The sequence below is a fragment of the Ornithodoros turicata genome, chromosome 3 (assembly GCF_037126465.1).
Source record: "Ornithodoros turicata isolate Travis chromosome 3, ASM3712646v1, whole genome shotgun sequence".
Taxonomy (NCBI): Eukaryota; Metazoa; Arthropoda; class Arachnida; order Ixodida; family Argasidae; genus Ornithodoros; species Ornithodoros turicata.
In genome coordinates, this window is record NC_088203.1 from 50,853,307 (window position 1) to 50,873,884 (window position 20,578).

General features: G+C 45.8%; 1 protein-coding gene across 1 annotated transcript in view; it reads left to right on the plus strand.

The window, feature by feature from the left end:
- Positions 1–19,581, plus strand: part of LOC135389445 (uncharacterized) — a 475,452-nt gene extending 455,871 nt beyond the window's left edge. The window contains exons 26-28 of the mRNA XM_064619493.1: positions 5,705–6,153; positions 8,629–8,754; positions 19,304–19,581. Coding sequence (XP_064475563.1) covers positions 5,705–6,153; positions 8,629–8,754; positions 19,304–19,581 — 853 coding nt within the window. The remainder of the gene's footprint in view (positions 1–5,704; positions 6,154–8,628; positions 8,755–19,303) is intronic.
- Positions 19,582–20,578: the final 997 nt, after the last annotated feature.

Below are 20,578 nucleotides of genomic sequence, written 5' to 3' on the forward strand. Positions count from 1 at the left end.
ACCACTGCTCAACTGTGCTCAACCACCTGAGCTTTCAACTGTGCTAACATAGCATTACTTACACCCTCCGTCTACATCAAAACATATTACAAGTGGCTTAACGTCCGGCGACAGGTACACAGAGAAACGTAATTTCACCACTACACAGGTGAAAGTTGATGAAGCTGATACAATTCCATAGATAGCAAGCAACATTTTATGCACGACGCCTTGCAGACAGTGTGAGCAGTCATGCAAAATATCGAAGCAAAAACCGAAATGCAGCGAGGAACTACATAAATATGGTTCACACTCAGTTTTCTTGTGTTACGATGTTGCAAGAGGTAGTACGCGACTAAGTTATAGCATACGGAATGATATCTGAAGAACTTTCATACTCACCAAACTTTTACAGTGATGCGCGCGTCCAAGTTTGACCCCCAAGTCTCAACCGCTTTTTCAGCAGACGACGGCACGTAGTTTCTCATTGGTTGATTTGAACCAGAAATCAAACAGTTGAAAGGAATGCTGTTTGGAGTCGTACTTACAATGTAATTGTTTATGTAACCAAAATTATCTGTCCAGTTTACATATTATTTCAACTTCATTTCTGCTACTAAGTGCGTTCGCAGCAGGCCTGTAGCCGAGAGTGCCGTCACCTCGTGGCGGATCGCGCAACGATAGCGCAACGGTAGTGTTCCCGCACTTTCGTTGTCCTCCTGCGTGGCGGCAACGATGGGCGTGGTCAGCGCGAAGTCGCGAGCTCGCGCAGTGTCCGGGAACGCGCCCCAGGAGAGAACGACGCCACACAAGATTATAGTTGGTGAGGAGGTGAACTTACCGCCATTCCGTTTCATTAAGTGTGGCTAGCGTATAAGGGGCTTATGTAAGTTCACACGCGCACACGTTGGGAATTATGCTTCAGTGTTGTATACACGAATACGTGCTAGAGCTGAGCTCAGGTAGTTTGCTTTCGCAATGCATTACGTGCAAGAGAACAGAAGAAGAAAAAGAAAAAACGAAGGGGAGAATATTTGAAAGACCGAAGGTCGCACAGCCGACGACATATACGTCGGTTGGTCCGCGTATTGGTATTTATATACAGGATACTTGCGATAACGGTAGAGATGATCTCGCCCGAAGACATAGCGCTGTCAAAGAAAAACTGACAGGTTTTTGTTGCAACGGAGTGATCTTGAAATGCAGCGCCAGGACACCCTGTGTATAGCTGACTCTGACCAGTATATTATTATAATATCTCACTTAATGACTACTACCCAAAACTGTCCCTAATGTCCTGTTGACCTTTAATTCTTATATATATTTATGTGTATGTCTTAGACGTTAGTACTCCTGGCAGTTTTCAGTTACTATCTGCTGCTATTTCGTGACTCGAGAAGATCTAAATCATTGTTGCAGGGCACGACTTTTTCGGCAAGAAAAACGATGTCTACGAAGCTAATAAATGGAGAAAAAATACGAAATATAGTTTTTGCGTTCATGCACAACATCCAAACTTTCGCACTTAATTCCGTGTGAACCGTTATTTGAACCGGAAACCGGTATTTTTTTACCGGTTTAGTTCCGGTTCAGCTCCAAGATGGCGTCGACTCTTTCGGTTCGGTTCAGTTCCGGTTCGGCCAAAAATAACGGTTAATAACGGTTTTCGGTTCAGGTTCGACTCTCTGCTCTACCCCATTACTGGTGGTGATGCGGGGAATGAAACAATGAGTCCCTTCAGAATTAGGATCGAAGTCCTGTGGTGTCCAAAAAGGCGAAGAGAGCCTTGAGGGCAGAGCGTTGGTGTGCTCGATGTGGCCAGGGACCAAGCAATTTTGTGTGAGAGAGAGGGGGCGGGAGTCTAGCTCGTTGAGGGATGCGGAGAGCACGGTTCGGGAAGGTGGGTAGTGTGGGCAATGGAGAAGGATGTGTTGTAGATCTTCAACAGCACCGCAGTGACTGCAGTGAGGAGAGGCAACTTGTCTCATGCGGTAGCACCACTGTGCTGTGAAGGCCACGTCGAGGCGCATTCGATAAACTAATGCAGCATCTTGACGAGAGATATGTGCAGGCATGAGTTAAGCGAGCGCTGGATCAACTCTGCTCAGCATGGCGGGGGGTAGAATGTCAGCGGTCCTTTGGCGGGTAGCCAGAGGAGCCACGAGGCGTCGAAGTACGAACCGACGATCTCCTCTCAGCAGTGCAATACGCGTTCGGCCTCGAGACGAGAGAGCTGCTACGGCGGCGCTCTCAGCCTATTTATTGCCTTCGACACCGGAGTGGGCTGGAACCCGTTGGAGAACGAGCCTGTGACCTGCTTGGTAGATAGGTTTGTAAGCCATTAACACATCCATAACCAGCGGTGCAGAGGAGCCTCGTATGCCACAATTTTCAATTGCTTGCAGCGCAAATGTTGAGTCAGTGAAGACCACCCAATTCCGTGGGGTAAAGTGAACGATGTGCAGCAGAAAGAAAAATATGGCATAGAGTTCCGCAGCTGTGGATGCCAAAGGCGACGTCCTTCAACTACGTCTTCGGATGGGATGACGAATGCCGACGCGGACTTGCCATTTCAAGATGCGCCATCGGTGTATGCGGCGGCAGAGGTAGGAAACTTCGCGTCTACAAGAGCATAAAAATGGGATCGAAGGACCTGAGGGGGAACCTGATCTCTGTGGTCCAGGAGGTCAGGAAGACATGCGAAGGCGGGTGGCACAGGCAGAGACCAGGGGGCGTTCGGCGGTGTGACGTCCTCAGGTGCGAAGCCAGTAAGAGCATGGCGTGTCCTCTGCGCTACGCGATGGAAATCACTTTCAGGATGGTATCGAATTTTCCTGAGGAGTGGATGACAGGGAAAGTGCGCACGCAAACGTAGGAAGTGTCGAGCCGTTTCCCGCTCACGGAGGACCTCCACCGGGAGTTCACCAGCTTCAGCTAGGACTTGCCGTGTTTCAGTCATTCTTGGAACTCCAAGGCAGCGACGAAGGCTTCGGGTGAACAGGGTCCGAAGGGTATTTAACGATGTTGCAGAAACCCTGTGCAAGACTGGAAGGCTGTAAAGCACAGTCGCTCAAGCGGCGTACAGCGCCGTAAGTCGCTCAAGCCGCGTAAAGCACAAGCCGCGTGAACGGCTAGAAGGGAGCGTTGATCACAGCCCCAGCCTAAGCCAGAAAGATGTTGAATTGCACTTTGGTTTCGAGGTGCTTAATGTGGCGAGCCCAGCACAGGTTCGAGTCCAGGACCACACCAAGGACGCGACGGGAACACACAGGCTGGAGCTTCTTTGCACCCACCCAAAGAGAGAAATTACTCATAGCCTTGTGAGTGAAAGGGAGCTCGACGCACTTTTCGAGCGAAAGGTCCATTCCAAGTCGCGTATGGTACAGATGGACATTGTTTAAGGCTTGTTGCAAACGGCGCTGAATCGCTGGTCGTGACTTGCCTACTGTCCAAAGGGCAACGTCATCAGCATGCGCGGAGAATGATATACCTTGCGAGGAACTATCGATTTTAGTCCTGCCATTACCACGTTGAAAAGTATATGACTGAGAATGTTTCCTTGGGGTGCGTCTTGATGAATAGGGTGCTAAGGGGCTTTGGCCGTGGGATGTGCGGACAGCGACAGTTCGGTCCGTAATTAAATCGTGGAGCCAGCTGAAGAAGCGACCAGATACGCAAGAAACCACAACCCGTGGAGCACACAGATGTGCGAGACGGTATCATACGCGCGCTTAATGTCCAGAAAGACCGATACAACGATCCGCCGATAAGCACGAGCATGTGGGACTGTAGAAACTAGGTTGAGAGTTGGATCCATGGAGCTTCGGTGGCGACGAAATCCAGCCATTTCTTGAGGGGAACGCACCTTGTTTTTCGAGACACCAGTCGAGGCGATGCAAAACCATTCTCTCCATCAGTTTTCCCATACAGCTTGTCAGGCTCACAGGGCGAAAGGATGATAGGACAGTCGGGGGTTTGCCTGGTTTCAGAATGGGAACAACTAATGCCTCCTTCCACGTAGATGGTACGGTGGTCCCTGTCGCCAAGACGTATTATAAACATGAAGGAGAGTTTGGAGTGACTGCTCGTCAAGGTTTCGTAGTGCGGCATGTTTACATGGAGGTGACGAATAGTCGAAAGGATTCCTGAATCTTCGTTTATCTGATACTGGAATTTATGAATGAGATAAGATTCGCGCTGTTCCCTGAACCACTGGGAAGGAGAGCCTGACTGTAGGATGAAAATAGAATATTGGTGATTGAGTGTCCTAGATTACTGAAATGGCGTGACACTGGCAGATTGGGTTTTTTCGCGACGTACGATTTGTGGATATTGAGTGGCGTTCTATATGACGTAGCTCTCTGTCCGATATATTGGGCGCTGCATTCATGGCATTGAAGAAGATAGACAACACTGGAAGAATTACAGTTAAAATCGCCATTAAGGTTGACCGGATAATTAGAATTGGTACTTTCTGCAGATTTAGCGGCTTACATTGATTTACAAATTTGACATCTACTTGTATTACAAGGGTGGTAACCAATACTATTTTCTGGAAGTTTGTTAATTTTGGCGTTTACTAGTCTGACTAGTTTGTTACAGATCAGCAAACACAACAAGTAAAAATAGTGTAGAAATTACGTTTCAGAATACATCCAGCCATATTCCATCATCAAAATGACGCACTGGTGCCTGCTCATGTCTTTATAAGAGTAACATACAAACATACATAACGAACGAATGTTTGTTGATAGCGTCATCTTTTTTTTTTTTTATATACATCAGGATTCCAACTGTTTACTAACACCCCAGTGGTTCTCCTTACCTAAGAGTAGTGGCTTATCTCAATTCAAGGAATGGGCGATATTACGGGCATGCTCCCAAGGTTTGGACAGTTTAGTTGTGTACATGCCGGTGTGTAAAAAATGAAGTAAATAATTTTCAGTAAATGGAAAACAGAAATGGCAATGAAAATGATTGGCCGATAATGGAATCCCGTAAAAGCGCAACGTTGTGCACCGACTGGAAATTTTTCCTGACTATAGTAGTACTGGTCTCCACTGGAGTTCCACAGTAAAGGTGATGGAATGTCCCATCGGAATCTAGAGGATATAGTGTTCCTCTACAAAGACATAAGCGAGCCAGGAAAAGAAACAGACACTGCACTGTGCAGATTGCGCGCACCTCTCCTTTTGAATGACTCTAACTAGACTGACTTTGAATAACTCTAAACTCTAAATGAAATGTATGATTCTATTTCACCTCCCTAACGAATAGCAATAAAATGACACACGTAATGGCCTCCGGAACTGTTTCTCACCTCTGAAAGATATCTAAAGCTGTCATACGGCAGCTCAGTGTGAAGTCTGGGTGTCCGGACACGATGATGTGCTATCAGGTGCAATCATAAAATCCCGAGATGAAGAAGAACCACAGGCAGTTCTGAGGTAACTTCAGACAATCTCAGGACTCCTCAGGAGTCTTGAGAAATCCTCAGGATTTCTGGGGTATCCTCAAGACGTTTTTCAAATGTGGTCCAATTTGCGATATCGCCAGGATGTACCTGGGATGTACGTGTATGTATGGGCTGTAAATGGTTTGCTGGGCAGTGAGACTAATATTTTTCTTAATTTGTTTTATCCGTATGTGTGTGTGTTTATCATTCATGTATCTGCGTAGTTAGGATTGTGAAATACACAGTGTCCTCTTTTAATGTCTGTTCCAGGATTGTGGCGTGGTGGAACCCTTTTTACGGGGCCAGTCAAGTTCTCACGCAGCTTCTTGCAAATACGGCAGTTCTACGGTCGGTGTCTGGTCAGGACACGGCTCGAATAACGGCAACACTCGTCATTGACTCAACCGTGTACGGAGTGAATAGGACCGCTCGCGGGCAACTCCAAGGGGGTCTCGAAGACTTTGTATCCTCTATATTACTGAACGTTCTTCGCGCTGTGGGGTTTCCATTGATTATGTCATTCACTGTGGCTGTGACGGTCCTTTTTGCCATCATGGAACGTACCAGCAATTGCAAGGCGCTTCAACTGATGAGCGGAATGTCCAGCGTTGTCTTTTGGTTCTCCAATCTCTTCTTCGATGCCGTAACTTTTGTTGTGACCTGGATTATCATCTGCATTATTTTTAGTTTTCACAACGACACTTCCACAAGTACGAAAGGTCAGTATGACAGATAACTTCGCTGGTATGTAAAGGTAGGTAAACTACGCGTGATAGTCCAGTGGATACCCGTGGCCGAAGCTTTAAAGGATTAGTGCAGACTCCTCAATTTCTTTTTCTTTGTTTTGAGATTATGCGCATTGTGTATGAAGTAACGTGAGCTCCTTGCAAGGACGATGATTCTAGCTATCGTGACGCATTAGAAGAAATGCATCAGGGCGACAGCTGACGCTATTCTAACAAATACTCTTCTTCTCCAAGGGCAGAGTTCGGATTCCCGGATCTCGGGATCCCGAAATCACGGGATGTCGCGACAATAAAATAAGATAATTTTGTCATCCTGGACAGCGGAAATTCCGTCACACAAGTGAAAATGAAAGAACGACGTCTTGCAGACTGTTGATTTCAATTGGCCGTCCCCTAAAAATATCATTTGCAATCCGAAATCGAGCCAACTTCACCGTTCACGACAGATCAGAAAGATGTTACCTGCTGACTTATGCGAACCTCGCAAGCTATAGCCAAGAACAGCCCTCAACTTGCAATAAAACTCCAACGAAATCGTCAGTCTCCTGATCCATAACGCCACACAAAGTATTGCAGATTATCTATCTTTCTCTCTGCAGAATATCCGTATTTTGTTCTTCTAATCTCCATAAATGCGTATGTATGAAAGTGAAAAGAAAAGGCTGGGGCTGCCTTTTGCGAAAACTAGATTGGGATGCTCCTGACCAGAACACAACGTGGTCGAGTAAAAGGGGAGAAGAGCAGAACACACCAGTCCCCAGAACACTCCGGCGGAAGATGAGAAAAACGTCATTGCTTTTCGCAGCCGCTTTAATATGTATACGTGCTAACGTCGCGTATTCTCCTGCACCGCATGCCTAACCGCGGGAAATACTATGTGGTGCAGCCATAGTGGACGAGAAGAGACGCATTCCAACGCAAGGTCGGCATTCCTGCACACTGCGAAAGCTAAATATAATACGTGGCGAAACTTTTGCCCAGCGAGCAGTGTTTCTTTTTTCTTTCTTTTGTGTGTGCCCCCGTGTATGTCTGGGTTTTCTTCCACTTGAAGGTTTTGCGCAAAGGAGAACAAACGCGCACTATCTCTCAATTTATTATAGTATGATGGATGTGCAGGTGGATACCTTTCCATACGGCATCCTGGAAATAGCTGGAAGAAAATCCCGACGAGCTTTCGGGATCCACATTTAGAAATCCCGAAAACCCAGGATTCTGAAAACGGTCGGGGTTGCAAAACCTAGCTAGGACAGCCCTTGTTAGAAATGTGGTCAGCTCCCGTCACTGAGCTCTTCCATTAACATTGTATGACCGGTTCGTTGGATGTTCTACCTTTCTACTGTTTTTGATAGAGGGCTTGCGTACCGCCGCTCTTGGTAGATCAGTCCGTAGCGTGTTCGGTCCCGGTCAAGGACGCCATCAACTTTGTTGCAAGGTACAACCAGGCGTCAACAGATCCCCATAGAGCCCATAGTTTGAGATAATTCAGGCAACATTGGACATTCGACCAATGAAAATGCGTCATGATGCCTAGCAGGCAGCCAATCAGCAGCCTCTCCGTTTGGCTGGCCTTCCGGCCCGTCCTGGCTACCGTGGACTTCTACTCCTTTTCATCCCTGGCGCCCGTAATTCCAAAACAACTAAGACATTTTTGGCAGGCGAAATACACGTTTATTGATGAACGTATTGATTCAAAAGTTTGACTCATATATTCGCTGTGCGTACAGGACGTTTCGTTTCAACCAAACCAAGTTCGAACTTACAAAACACATACACAGTCTACTTGTGGAAGTGAGCGAGGCCCACCAGTGCGTGCGATTTCATAAATGAGCATCTTCTTTTCATATTGGCGGTGCACTGAAGGTTATACAGTCGCAGGAAATACTTGTGTCATTCCGAATCCTGTCTTCTTAGTCAATGTATTTGAAAATGCGACAGCGCTCGAGAATGTTCCTCAGGCGTCATCTCTCTGCTCTTTGCTAGTTGTGGTCAACCGACATCGGCGAGACGCGGAGACGCTGCAAGCCTGCTTGCAGGTGCCCGCCTGGCCGACTGCCCGCGAAAGAATGAGCTGTCAGCTATTTCGAATCTTTGTCAACCAATCCCGGAGCGCGCGTCCTCCTTCGGCCAGTGGGCATCCGTCATGATGTCTAATGAAGTAATACCACATGATTATGACGTAGAACTATTTTTCTACTGCCACGAATGCGGTGAGCTATGGGGGCCTGGTACAACTTGCTTGGATGCGCCATCTTCCCTGTGGGACGTTAAATGTGTGCTGTGTGCTGAGATTATGCCGAACGTTAAAGAACCCTCAAGTAGGAAAAACAAAATGCAGACATACTCTTGTGGCGTCGCTCATGGTCGTGGTTGTGTCACGACGTAAAGTCACCCATCCGTTCTGTTATCTTCATTGCTGAAAGAGATGAGTTCTGTTTTTTTCCTATTCAGTTGCCGCACTGATTCTGCTGGTCCCAATCGCCTGCACGACCATCTCTATAAGCTACCTGGCTTCTTTTCTATATGACACGGAAGGCAAAGCTTTCGCCATACTCACGATCTTCTTCACTCTTGGGGGTAAGTACACTCCTAACCAGTAGACTGACACACACAGAGGACAATGCGCCAACGGCCACTACTCAGACAGTAGTTTACGCCTTTTTCACATGGCCATGTTGGACAACCGCATATCTTGGGGGACATCACCTGACGATCTAAGGGTTTTCTTCAAATACGCAAGATGATTAGCTGCGTATTCAGTTCCAACTTCGAACAGAATATGGAAATCTATATCCGAAATTCGAGTACCAGGAGCTTTTCCTTCAAACCGAATATATTTGAATTGTTTGAAAACTGCACGCAAAGTCATTTAGAACGAATCTCCCCATGACTGATACAAATAGCCGCATTACGTATATCATTTACATGTGCTGCATATCCGCATAAATGCTGCGCATGGGGTGAGCCAAGTGCGGATATGGGTATGCTTGACGTGCAGGAAAGGTGAAGCGGATAGCACGACTTTTGAGAAGCTCTGGAGGGTTGACTGATTAGCAAATTACCCTGTTCAAAGTTGGACGCATAGAAACTCGGCACCGCGAAACTCGTCCCGCTCTGGTATCGCTAAGTAAGGATGCTAGGGGAAAGGTCACGTGTTCTCGAGGGCGAAAGGGCTACCTATAGTTCTTGATCCGTTCAAAGACATCCGAACAGAGAGAATTTCCCTGCAAATCAGAATCCTCTGGGTCAGAGGTTTTGGTCAGAAACAAAATAAGTTATGTGATTCGTGATTTCTATGAGGTCGTATATTGTAACCACGACCATGTCTATAATACACGACCATAACACTCACCCGTTCGCCTATGGGACTTCCGTCTGCGGCCTGAGGAGCGGAAGTGAGGTATCTGCGTGCGGAACGCCCGCAGGGGCGCCACTTGCCGTACTCAGAAGAGCGCCTATTGTAGCTCAGCTGTGTGGAATATGAGTGGTCCTCGTGGTTAATTCTTCGTGCGCACATGTTTGTGCATTGTGGCAGGTTCTCTCTGCATGTAGAGCAAAGAGTTGTGAAACTAAATACTCAGAAATAGGCTCTGAAGCCTAAGGTGGCACGTAAAACTGTAAAACTCGCCTTCTGTGTTGGGCCAGATTGTTGGAGGTGGAGTTTCGCGTGAGAGACATTCCGTGTTAACATACAGGCCAGTTACAGAGAATCGGAGAGTGCGAACGAAGAAGAAACTGTGTGTTCCTAGCAAAGAAATGACTGACACCAGTTACGACGTCCAAAAGAATCTGTTGTATAAGCAAGCACTTCAGTTTTGAATCAGCAGTTGCTTGTTTTGTTTTCCTACTGATTGGTCCCTTTTTATTTTTACTTTTTGCACTCGTGGGAGATGGAAGGTGGCGTAAACTTCGTGATCACCAACGTCGTCAGTATATCGTCACCTCCCAGAGACGATGTTGACCGGGCAACGTCAGGAGAAGATGGTGCACCCTGCTTGCCTGAAGAAGGCAACCTCTCTTACTCAAAGCTTCCACTGGATGCCTGGTGAGACGACGTCGCAGAGTCGTCATTGTAGCTTGCTTGCTTTGGGGGTATTCTTCAAACAGCGTAGGTACCGTAGCTACGGTGCGACGTCTGAGAATCCTGCGCTTTGCGCCGATGCTAAATTCTTTGGCCTTGAAATGCCGAGAACACGCTGTAAAGTAGGCTGTCGGAGGGCATGGTTCATTAGTTCTTTCAGAGAGAGATGCTTAAAAGGTACGCAGCAATAAAGATAAAACTATTCGTGGTACACACTGCCATCCGTAAACTACACCGTATATGAAACATGAAACAATCGCAATGCTGTACCTAGGTGTGGACCCCACGATATATTTACAGCCATTTCTCCGGTAAGGCAGCATTTCTTTCTTTATTGAGAATGTGGAACAGCATACATAGCTTGAAGGGATATGCCAAAAAGCAGCGGATGGCTGCTTGAAGGGGAACTCGTGGAAGGAAATACTTGGGTCCGACACTGCTTCTTCGGCTAGCAAAGCGGGACGGGGCAGTACACCATCACGTCTCACGTCTGACAAAGCACGCACTGAAGCTAAACACTGGCGGCCACGTGTGAAAAGCAGCCAAAACCAAATGCGAATAACGGCGGCGGCGGTATCCGCATGGCATGTGTCGTCTGTCGAGGGGCCCGTATTCAGCGCCACAAACGTGCGGCGGCCTGTTTGCGAAACTAAATCAGCGGCGCTGGGGCTAGGTGCGAGTGTTATGGTCGTGTATTATAGAGCTGGTCGTAGTTGTAACTTATTCCTCATCATCGCTCTTTTATCATAATGCATTTATTGACAAGGTTTCGTGAACACATATTTATTTATTTATTTACGCATACTGCAGCCTCAGTTCGATGCTATAGCAGAGTCAACAAACCTGAGAAGGTGACATCTCTCTAACACAGCCATCAATGGAATTCCACCCAGTAATGCAACGTGGGAAAAACTATACTTGTAACAGTCAGCTCTACACGAAAGAGGTACAATATTTAGTTTGTGGGATGACCTTAGTGAGGCAGTGCCAGAGAAAGTAATAAGGGATGCAGAAGGGATATTCACATTACCATTCACAACCGCATGAAATGTTTTTAAAAGAAGAGCTCGCCGCCTAACCTGAAGTGTTTTCAGGTCCAGGTCGGACAGGGTAGAACCAGGAGAAAAAAAAGTCATATTTGGACAATATAAAACGGACAGGCTCCAGCTTATGCGATTTACTGAAGGGGTCCCAAACTTCTGCACCATATTCTAGAATGAGCCGTATTAGCGTCTTGTATGCGAGCAGTTTAGTCTCTACGGTGGACGCATTTAATGTCCTTTTTAAGTAGCCTAGCTTTCCCAGAGCCCTGGAGGTAATTGTATCAATATGGTCTGACCATGTGAGCTTAGTATTGAAGACTACTCCCAGATACTTATAGTAATCGACTTGTATTATTGGAGTTTCTCCCACTTTGTATTGAAATACTAGTGGGATGCGGCGTTGTGTAAATGTCATATGAGCGCATTTATCATTGCTAATATCCATGCCCCAAGTCTGACACCAGTTTAAAATCATATGCATCGACTCCTGAAGAACCAATTGATCAACTGCACTTTTGACCTCAGTGTATACAACGCAGTCGTTGGCATAAAGCCCAATCTTAACTGGCACTTCCTCCACTATGCGTTAGTGAACAGCGAGAACAACAATGGTCCCAACACTGCCCCTTGTGAAACACCTGAGAGTACATGAGTCTCAGAAGACAAACAATTGTTAAATGTGACACGTTGTGTTCGGTCAGTGACATAACTTTCAATCCAACTAACAACGTTATTGTTTCTGAGCATGTACTTCAATTTGGTGACAAGCTTTAGATGACACACCCTATCAAAAGCTTTACGGAAATCAGTATAAGTAACATCAGTTTGAAAATTCGGACTAATACCAGACGCCAAATTGTGTACAAATTCAATGAGTTGGGTAACAGTAGAGTAACCACGGCGGAAGCAGCGCTGACACTGAGCTAGGATAGAGTGTTCCTCCAAGAAGCTATTAATATGACTGCAACGTACGTGTTCGAAAAGTTTACAGGTTGTGGCAGTCAGCGAAACTGGCCGATTCGCTCCGAGATCAAACGGCGTCGGCGCGCTGTGGAGAACGGCGAACTACAACAGTGTGGATGCGTCGTCTGCTTTTACACGTTTACTCCGCGTTCAGTGCAGTAGGTGGAGCACTGGGGAACCGAACAGTGTCGTACCATCGCGGCACAAGTGAATATACACAAGAATTACGGAAAAGAACCATCAACTCCGAATATCGGTCCACGTGTTATCCACACTAGAATGGTGACAGTGTCGCCCCATATAGGTCGATCTCGCGGCGAATAGTTTGACACCAGCTGTTTGTCACCGTGCTTTAAGACAGGAATTACAATTGCCTTTTTCCAGACATCGGGAACTTTACAGGACTGATTTGTTAAAAATAATTTCCAGATATTTGGACATCCATTCAGCATAGCGAGATAGGAACGTATTGGTGACTACATCAGGACCACAACTATTCTTACTATCCAATTTCAGCAATTGGTTAAAGGTACCAGCAGAAGTAAAGACATTACCTTGCAACATGAGTGCGTTATCTCCCGCGACAAAATGGCACTCACAATCGTTGCTGTGGAGAAATACAGAGGAAAAATACGCATGGAAATGGGTAGCCACTTCAGTAGCATCTGAACAAGGTACACCATCGATTACAAGGGAAGGCGATTTTTGAGGAAGAATTGTATTCCGAAATCGTCTAGGATTGGACCTCAGTAAATCAGAAAGAGACACATTATAGTACAAAAGCTTTGCTGAATACTCAGTTGTCTCGCGACGTAGACCCCCAATTATTATTATTATTTGCTGAATATATTGTAGATTTAAGCTCGTCCTTCAAGCTACTGTACAATGTATGCAAATACTGAGATGGGTGGCGACAACGAGCGCTCCTTAACCTTCCTATGCGACGTCGAATTTGTAAAATTTTACGGGTGATCCATGGGCGTACAGAGTTCTTTTTTATATACATTTTACTGGAACAAATCGGCAGATGCAGTATTTGACTAATTTCTGAAATGCTCTGTACAGGAAGTCAACATCTGTTGCCATGCTGAGAGTTTCGCTCGTTAATTATCGCGGTATCACCAGCTCTTGTGTAATCCTTAAAGGAACTGTAAAGTGAATTTCAACCCAGGGTAACCTTATGATTTTATGAAAGCCTAGGAAGAGTACATCTGAGTTACGAAATATTTCTTTTCGAATCCCTGTTTTCTTTGAGTAATCGAATTTCAAAGATTGCATTCGAGCGCAAAGCTGAGTACTCCTTCAGCAACAACACTGGGTTGGCTTGTGTCGGCTATGGCTGGTCTCGCCTTTCTCATCCGCGTCCCGGTCTGTGGCGAAACCGTAATGACCGAAATGTTTTGGGGTCCACGCCGTGCGGTGTCGATTTTTCCAAACCTGAATGCCCTCCAGCTTGGGATAGTCCAGCAGTCACGCGGGCAAAACTTTTGTTCTTACGAGGGCACGCCGGAGACACAGCATGACACAATATCATCCGCAGAATCGTCGACAGTGGATGAATTGCCGTCATCGCCGTCACGTTGCCGCGTGGGAAACGCTCTTCGTGAGTAATGAAAATGTTGAGAGCCTCCCAGCGGAAATATGGTATTGCTCCTTCGGTTCAGGTGTCGTTGCGGCAAATGCGTGCCGATGCCGACGGACGACGGACGTCGAATGCCCTTGTTCCCGCGAAATGTGACGTTATTGAAGCAACTCACCGGTTGCATTTCAAGAAATATGTACTTTGAAATACTGTGGCTGGAGACTGAGGTGCTCCAGGTGTTCTACTACTGCGTGAGAGAAAGCGACGACTACGCCCTTAACAGGATCAGCGAAGCGAACAAGTGAGTTCATTCGCGTGTGCCTTCAGTTTGTTTTCATTAAAGTCACATATCATACTTTTACGCTGCCCATGGTACATGCAGGAACTTCCGGTACGCGAACAGTTTTATCAGGTGGCTCTGGGGACGATTTGGAAAGCACTGCAGAAAAATCCTCGAAGCATGTGCTGTACATGGCATAAGGGAAAACTTTCCTTCTGAAGCATACAAAGGTTTTTGCCTTTTCGGCGTGTGATGCAGTAGGTGCTGTCTGACCATGTGTATGTTTATTCGCTTTCACTGAGGTGAAGCTCTCACTTTTCTTGCAGGTGCTTGTGGGCAGCATTGTGCGCCTGCCATCTTGACAGAGGTACACTGACTGGTTTGGCCGTGAACACTGCTTGATCACAACAGTATCCCTTTCATGCACAGTAGAGGTCCGCTATATACCCTTCTGGAGTAACCAGACAGCCACTACACAGTAAAATACATTCTACAGACACCAAAGCTTGTAAATATTGCTTTATTGATCACTGCATTTTTGAATGAACATACGAGTGACAGCAGTAAACAAACACAAACAAGGAAGGAGAACATCACCATACTGTATCCATATCAATTTGCAAGTGATTTATCACCTACCAACCAGTAACGCAATGCATGCATGCTTTTTTTTTCTTTTCAATGCACAGGTGTTTGCTACAAACTCGTTCCAGTCCATAAGCTCTAAGAGAACATAGGTTATCACCTTGCCTGTCAAACATGACGAGTTCATGACTTCATCAGTATAAGAAGGCCTCAGGTGGGGACATGCCAATGTTTTCAACAGAGGCTTCTCTTCAGAGGCACCCCTATCATTGACTCCACAAGCATCCTTTCCACAAGCATCCTCTGCCAAGAAAATATAATACGGTCATGACTAAGTGTCTTCCCTATGCTCTTTATATCGAAACATGGTCTCTAATGGCTGTCACGGATGTTGATAGCGAGCCGGGTCAAACCCAGACAATTATCTCGGAGTTAGTATACACTGTTTCCTGCACGACAGTTCATTTGTATACGTAAGCTCATACTTCTCCACATGGTAAGTAGAAGCTCTGGATTTCCCTCAGAATTGTAAAGGTGGTTACAAGTATGCTGCATCCACGGGTTTAGCTCAGCACCTACACAGGACCGCAGCCTCAAGCTTTTTTTAACCCTCTGTTACAAAATCGTGTGGTCTACATGGCCTATAATCATTTCCAAGCATGGCAATTGCATATTGATATTGTTTACTATAAGTAACTGCAAGCTAGTTGTTTTTACCTTTGACGTCATCGTTGCAGATAGAATTATTGTAACAGAAAATTCAAGTACGCAAAGCTCGTGTGCCTTCTTTTGTATATTTTTTGTACCCTCAACCCTTTCTAACAAAACTTTGTATTTTCTCCTCACCACCTTCTTTGTCCCCTTTCTCTAATGTACATCAGTATGAATATACGTACCAACCAAGTGTGTCTGTATCGAAACTGATGAAGGAATGGCAGACTCTATTCAAAAGCTTGTGTTTTAGTAAAATAATTATTTGAATGTTTCAGTGTGTTCCAGTCAGTGAGAAGTGTGCAATGTACTATAAGTCCTGCATTTCTCTAACAGTTCTAATAGTGGAGTTCTGAATTTGAAGTACTTCTTCTGGTCTGGTGAAGCAGAGGGCACGCCACTTTTAGTATAAGCAGGCTTATGTACCATTCAAAACTGTTGACTCAACAGCTGGTTCCACCAGTGGTGAAGATATTGTCATATCATGCTCCTGCAAGGAACGCAGAAGTTCAAATGTTAAACAAAACAAGAGCTTGACCCACCTGTGAGCATGAGTGTGTATGGACAATAAGTGTTGAATTCATAACTGGATAAAGGTTGAGAGGTGTCGACGGTAAATCATCCGTTTGCATGCTTTTACTTCCGATTTTCACTCTCTTGTCAGCCACGATGGAAGCCTGTGTCGTTGATATAAATGAATAATACGGTCAGTATCTATAGCGCACGATTTATCTGATGCTTATATTCTCCTGCGAGAGCTCATGGCTCCCCAATGAAAGCGGGATGTTCCGTTTGGTACATTATGCAACGTAGGCATCACAAAAATCAATCTGAATTTGAAATTAACTATATCCATATATGTCTTATTCCTGTGTATCGGTACATACCTCGTGTGCACTGGTGTTCGCATCATCAGACGCCACAAGGAGAAACACTGGTGTCGGAACTGCGGTCCATTTGAGAAGTTTTCGACCGTCTGCTGCTATAATTTCGTACGACTCGTCAGAGAAATGGGTTGAGCAAATATGGCGTGGATCACGAATGTGTTGACCAAGCGTTTGCAACCACTTTCGTTTTCGTGCACTATCGGTTGGAATGTTGTGGTACACAACGTCCCTTCTCGAAAGAGCACACTTGGTGTATCCCCGAACACTACTGTAGATACCTGGCATCGCCGTCAGGTGAAGTTCTGCTAAATTTCGCCAGGAAAAGAACTTTTTTTGCATACACAAACCTCGCCAGACGCAATGCACGCCGCGCAATATGGTTGGGATGAGAGCAAACAGAGGGCGCTGACCGCTCTGACAGTATTTTGGGATACTGTTTCTTTGATATTTTGAAGAATTGTCCCAGTAATTCTTATTCTAAAATTAGTGGTTATTGGTAATTAGTAGCCGGTCATAAGTTCATCGTGGATTACTTAGGTGACATGTGACGGAAGTACTTCCATCACTACTTTTTTAGCTGTTGCGGGGCGCAACCTACCGTTCGGTTAAAGTTTTAATAAGTTATATTTATGTTGTGTGATAATTAACGTGCTTTGAGTGCTTAGGCTGTGTGCGCGGTATCACGCAGGTAAACTCTACCAGGTCGCACACAGAAACGCGGGGGGGGGGGGGGGGTAAAATTTCACTTTACAGTTCCTTTAATGCAGAAACCAGTTGAGTTTGTACCGCTCACCATGATGTTCACACGTACCAATACTGCTTTATGATCAGGAACACCTTCAACGATGCACGAATATCCCTTCATATAGATATCATAACCAAGAAAGCCCAAGTCTAGTATGGACGACGACGCATGCTGCGACGGGCTGCTGAATCGACTATTTGGACCAGGCCCAGGATGTTTGGAAGATCAATCAAAGAATATCTTAAGCGCGTGTCACGATTTCCAACTTTCAATGTGTCCCCACGATATTGACGGGAGACTGAAATCACCCATTACAATTAGCTTTGAACGATGCAAGTGATTCCGATACACATAATCTTTCAGTTCAGCAAAAATATCAAGTTCAAGATTCGGGGAATGATAAACACAGGCGACAAGAAAACGCTGATGTTCAGATTGCACTTTGCACCAAATGGCCTCCACTTTATCTAGAGCTGGTAGGCGAGTTATAGGGAAAACATCTACTATTAGCAGGGCTACACCGCCGCCACGGGTCTGCCTGTCCATGCGGAATACAGTATAGTTTTACCCAGCAATACCCGCAATATCTGGCTCGTGAACATAGACAAGATGTTGCACTTCTATACATTTGCGAAGAATGGTTCTGACATTTACATTCGGAAGGGTCAGTCCATTATCTCGTGAATGTCAGTTATGTGAGAACGGCGACGCGACGCGTTTAGAGGGAACAAGTGCTCTACTATTGGCCACAACATCTCATTGATAACGTTCTTGATTCATAAAGAGTCGGTCGAACCTTAGCACCATTCTATCTCCCTTGACTCTGTTTTCCACTGCGCTATCCCATAACTTCTTCCTCACGTTTCGAATATGTTTGGAAGAATGTTCTTTCACGTGAATCGAGCCACCTTTTAATTTTTGAGAATTTTGCAAGATCGCCATCTTTTCTCGGTAGTCAGCGAACTTGAGAATCACCGGCCGAGCGCTACCTGGTGTTGGTCTGTGGCATCTCTCAATACTATGCACTGACAGGTTCACGCCGTTTCTGAACAAATCGTTCACAGAATCTAGCAAGGTAGAATGGGCTTCGCTGAGTTTCGGTTAACCCAAATACTAACAGGTTGTTTCGGCGCTGTCTATTCTCAAGGTCATCAATTTCGTTCTCTATGAGCGTGAGGTTTTCGTAAATGTGCGTCATATTATCATTACACTGCGTCACCTGGTGCACAATATTATAAGAGGAGGCTACAAAGTCCTCAAGAGTTTTTATTCTGCTATCAGATGTATATAACTTCATGTGAAAGGATGCCTGATTCGACTTCAGATCGTTTATAGTCTTAGACAGCTCATTTTGACCGTCCAGCAGTCTACGCAGCAAGTCCTGCACATCATCATCTCCTGTGTTTCCCTTGGGCCCGGGATTAGATTCAACATCACCAGCAAGTGTAAGCAGATCAACAAAGACTGTCAACAGTCGCTCCAACAAGACTTAAACACACGAGGGCCAGACAGCAGCAGCAGCAAATTGCGATCATCAGAAGAAAAAAAATTACAATGAAGGTAGATGTTTACCTGCAAACTGAAGCAAAACCCATTGAAGACCACGTTCTGTCTGCTGCCGAAAGGCCCACTGAAGCGGAAGCACTGCAAATACGTCTTTTATGTCGATGTAGATGTCGCTGGTACAGAACGAGCACTGACGATAGTATGATGCTGTGTAATCAGTAGATGACTCCGCATGAAGATCAAGAATCTGGCACATCCCGAACACAGCATTCACGCCAGTAAGAGCATCAGGAACCAGTTCTGTACACGTGTCTTGCATGGCGAGAAGGTTGGGGGCGAGGCCCGCCGCTGTACAAGCGAGAATCTGCAAAGTGAAGCAAAAGTCATTGAAGACCATGTTCTGTCTGCTGCCGAAAGGCCCACTCTACATATGTTGTGCCCATATGCGAGTGCCCCTCTGATTTGCAAGTTCCACAATTTCGCTTCTGGAAAAGGAAAGAAAGGGTGTAACTTTGTAAACAAATATGCCGTCATGCCAGATAAATAAAGATAACGCGACAAAAGAAATATGACATCACTGCTTGTGACAGAAACTGAGAAAGCACTGTCCGATGCTCTTCTTTCCCGCAATGTACAGTGACTGTACACTGGAATGCTATACTGATACGTTATGCAATTAGAGGAAATATGTATGGGCACAGAGCTTTTTTTTTTTCGTCTCACTTCAGTCTTTTCACTTGCAGGTACTATAACGATTGCCGTTGCTGCAGTTATCTGGTTGACAAACATAGGTGGAGATGATGGATCAACACGGGTCATCATCCACACAGTGTTGTCCAGTCTGCCGACATGCATTGCGCCATACAGCATAATTAAACTACTGGGAGTGGACAACGTAAATAAGAAATGCTTGAAGTATGCTGGAGACCCTGCTGGAGATCCTTGGCTAGGCCTACAGTCATACTGCCCTCCCGGGGAGAATCCGTACGGCCTCACATATTGCTGCGAACGTACGTACTGAGCTATTAGCAACACATAAGGCATTTTTAGCTAAACGTGGTGAGTTCGCGCTCCATTCTGCCGGTGAGCGAGAAAACAACGTGCGCATGTCGCAAGGAGGGAGACCGCTTTCGGCACCTAGTCCAGGTACAGAGAGGGTGCATTGGCTGACCTCACTCTCCCCCTAAAAAGAAGAAGGGAGGAGCAGCGGAGGGCGTGTGAGATAACATGAGCGTAGTTTCCTGCGCAAGCGTTGCCTTGTTTTTTGTTTCTTTTTTTTCTACCATGACAACGAGAGTGTATTCGCGTACGTCACGTGTAGCCCTGGCCACCTGGCGACGATTTACCAAAGCTGCAAGGTTCAAGAGGGCGTCGCGGCAGGGGAGCAGTACAGCGGTACACGAGTATCTTGCTCATAGGCAGAATGCTGGCAACAACGAGTGTATCGAATTCGAAAAGAGAGGTGTCGCACTACGAATTTCTTCTCAGTCTGTTGGAAATACACTTCCCTCCGCTAACCGAGAAGGACAGGAGGGAAACCTCATATGTGCTGACCCACTGCGCATGTTTCGTGATCATCTGTGTCACCACGATTTTATCTTGATATTAATATTACTAATAGAGCACCAGGAACCTGCAGTTCTTTGTCTTGCTGATATGTATGCATTTTCGTACCTCAGGCACACTAAACAATGTGACCGTACTGATGCGGCGCAGACAAGCATCAACTATGGATTGTCTGTGTGGTTCATGTAAACAAAGAATGCTTCCGTGTGGTGCCGCACACGTATCAACGAACGACACGCAAACATAAAAGTATCAACCATGCTGTACGTAAATACCAAGAGCACTGCAGAAAAAGAACACTTCACTTTCCCAAGGAATCTTTGCAGCGCTCAGATTTTCGCCGCGTAGCTTGTTAAATAATTGCACATGCATGGTGTTAAGCCAAGACAAACTCTCACGTATACGTTTGTGTGCCAAATACTAGTGGTACCGTGATGTTACACGTAAGGTTT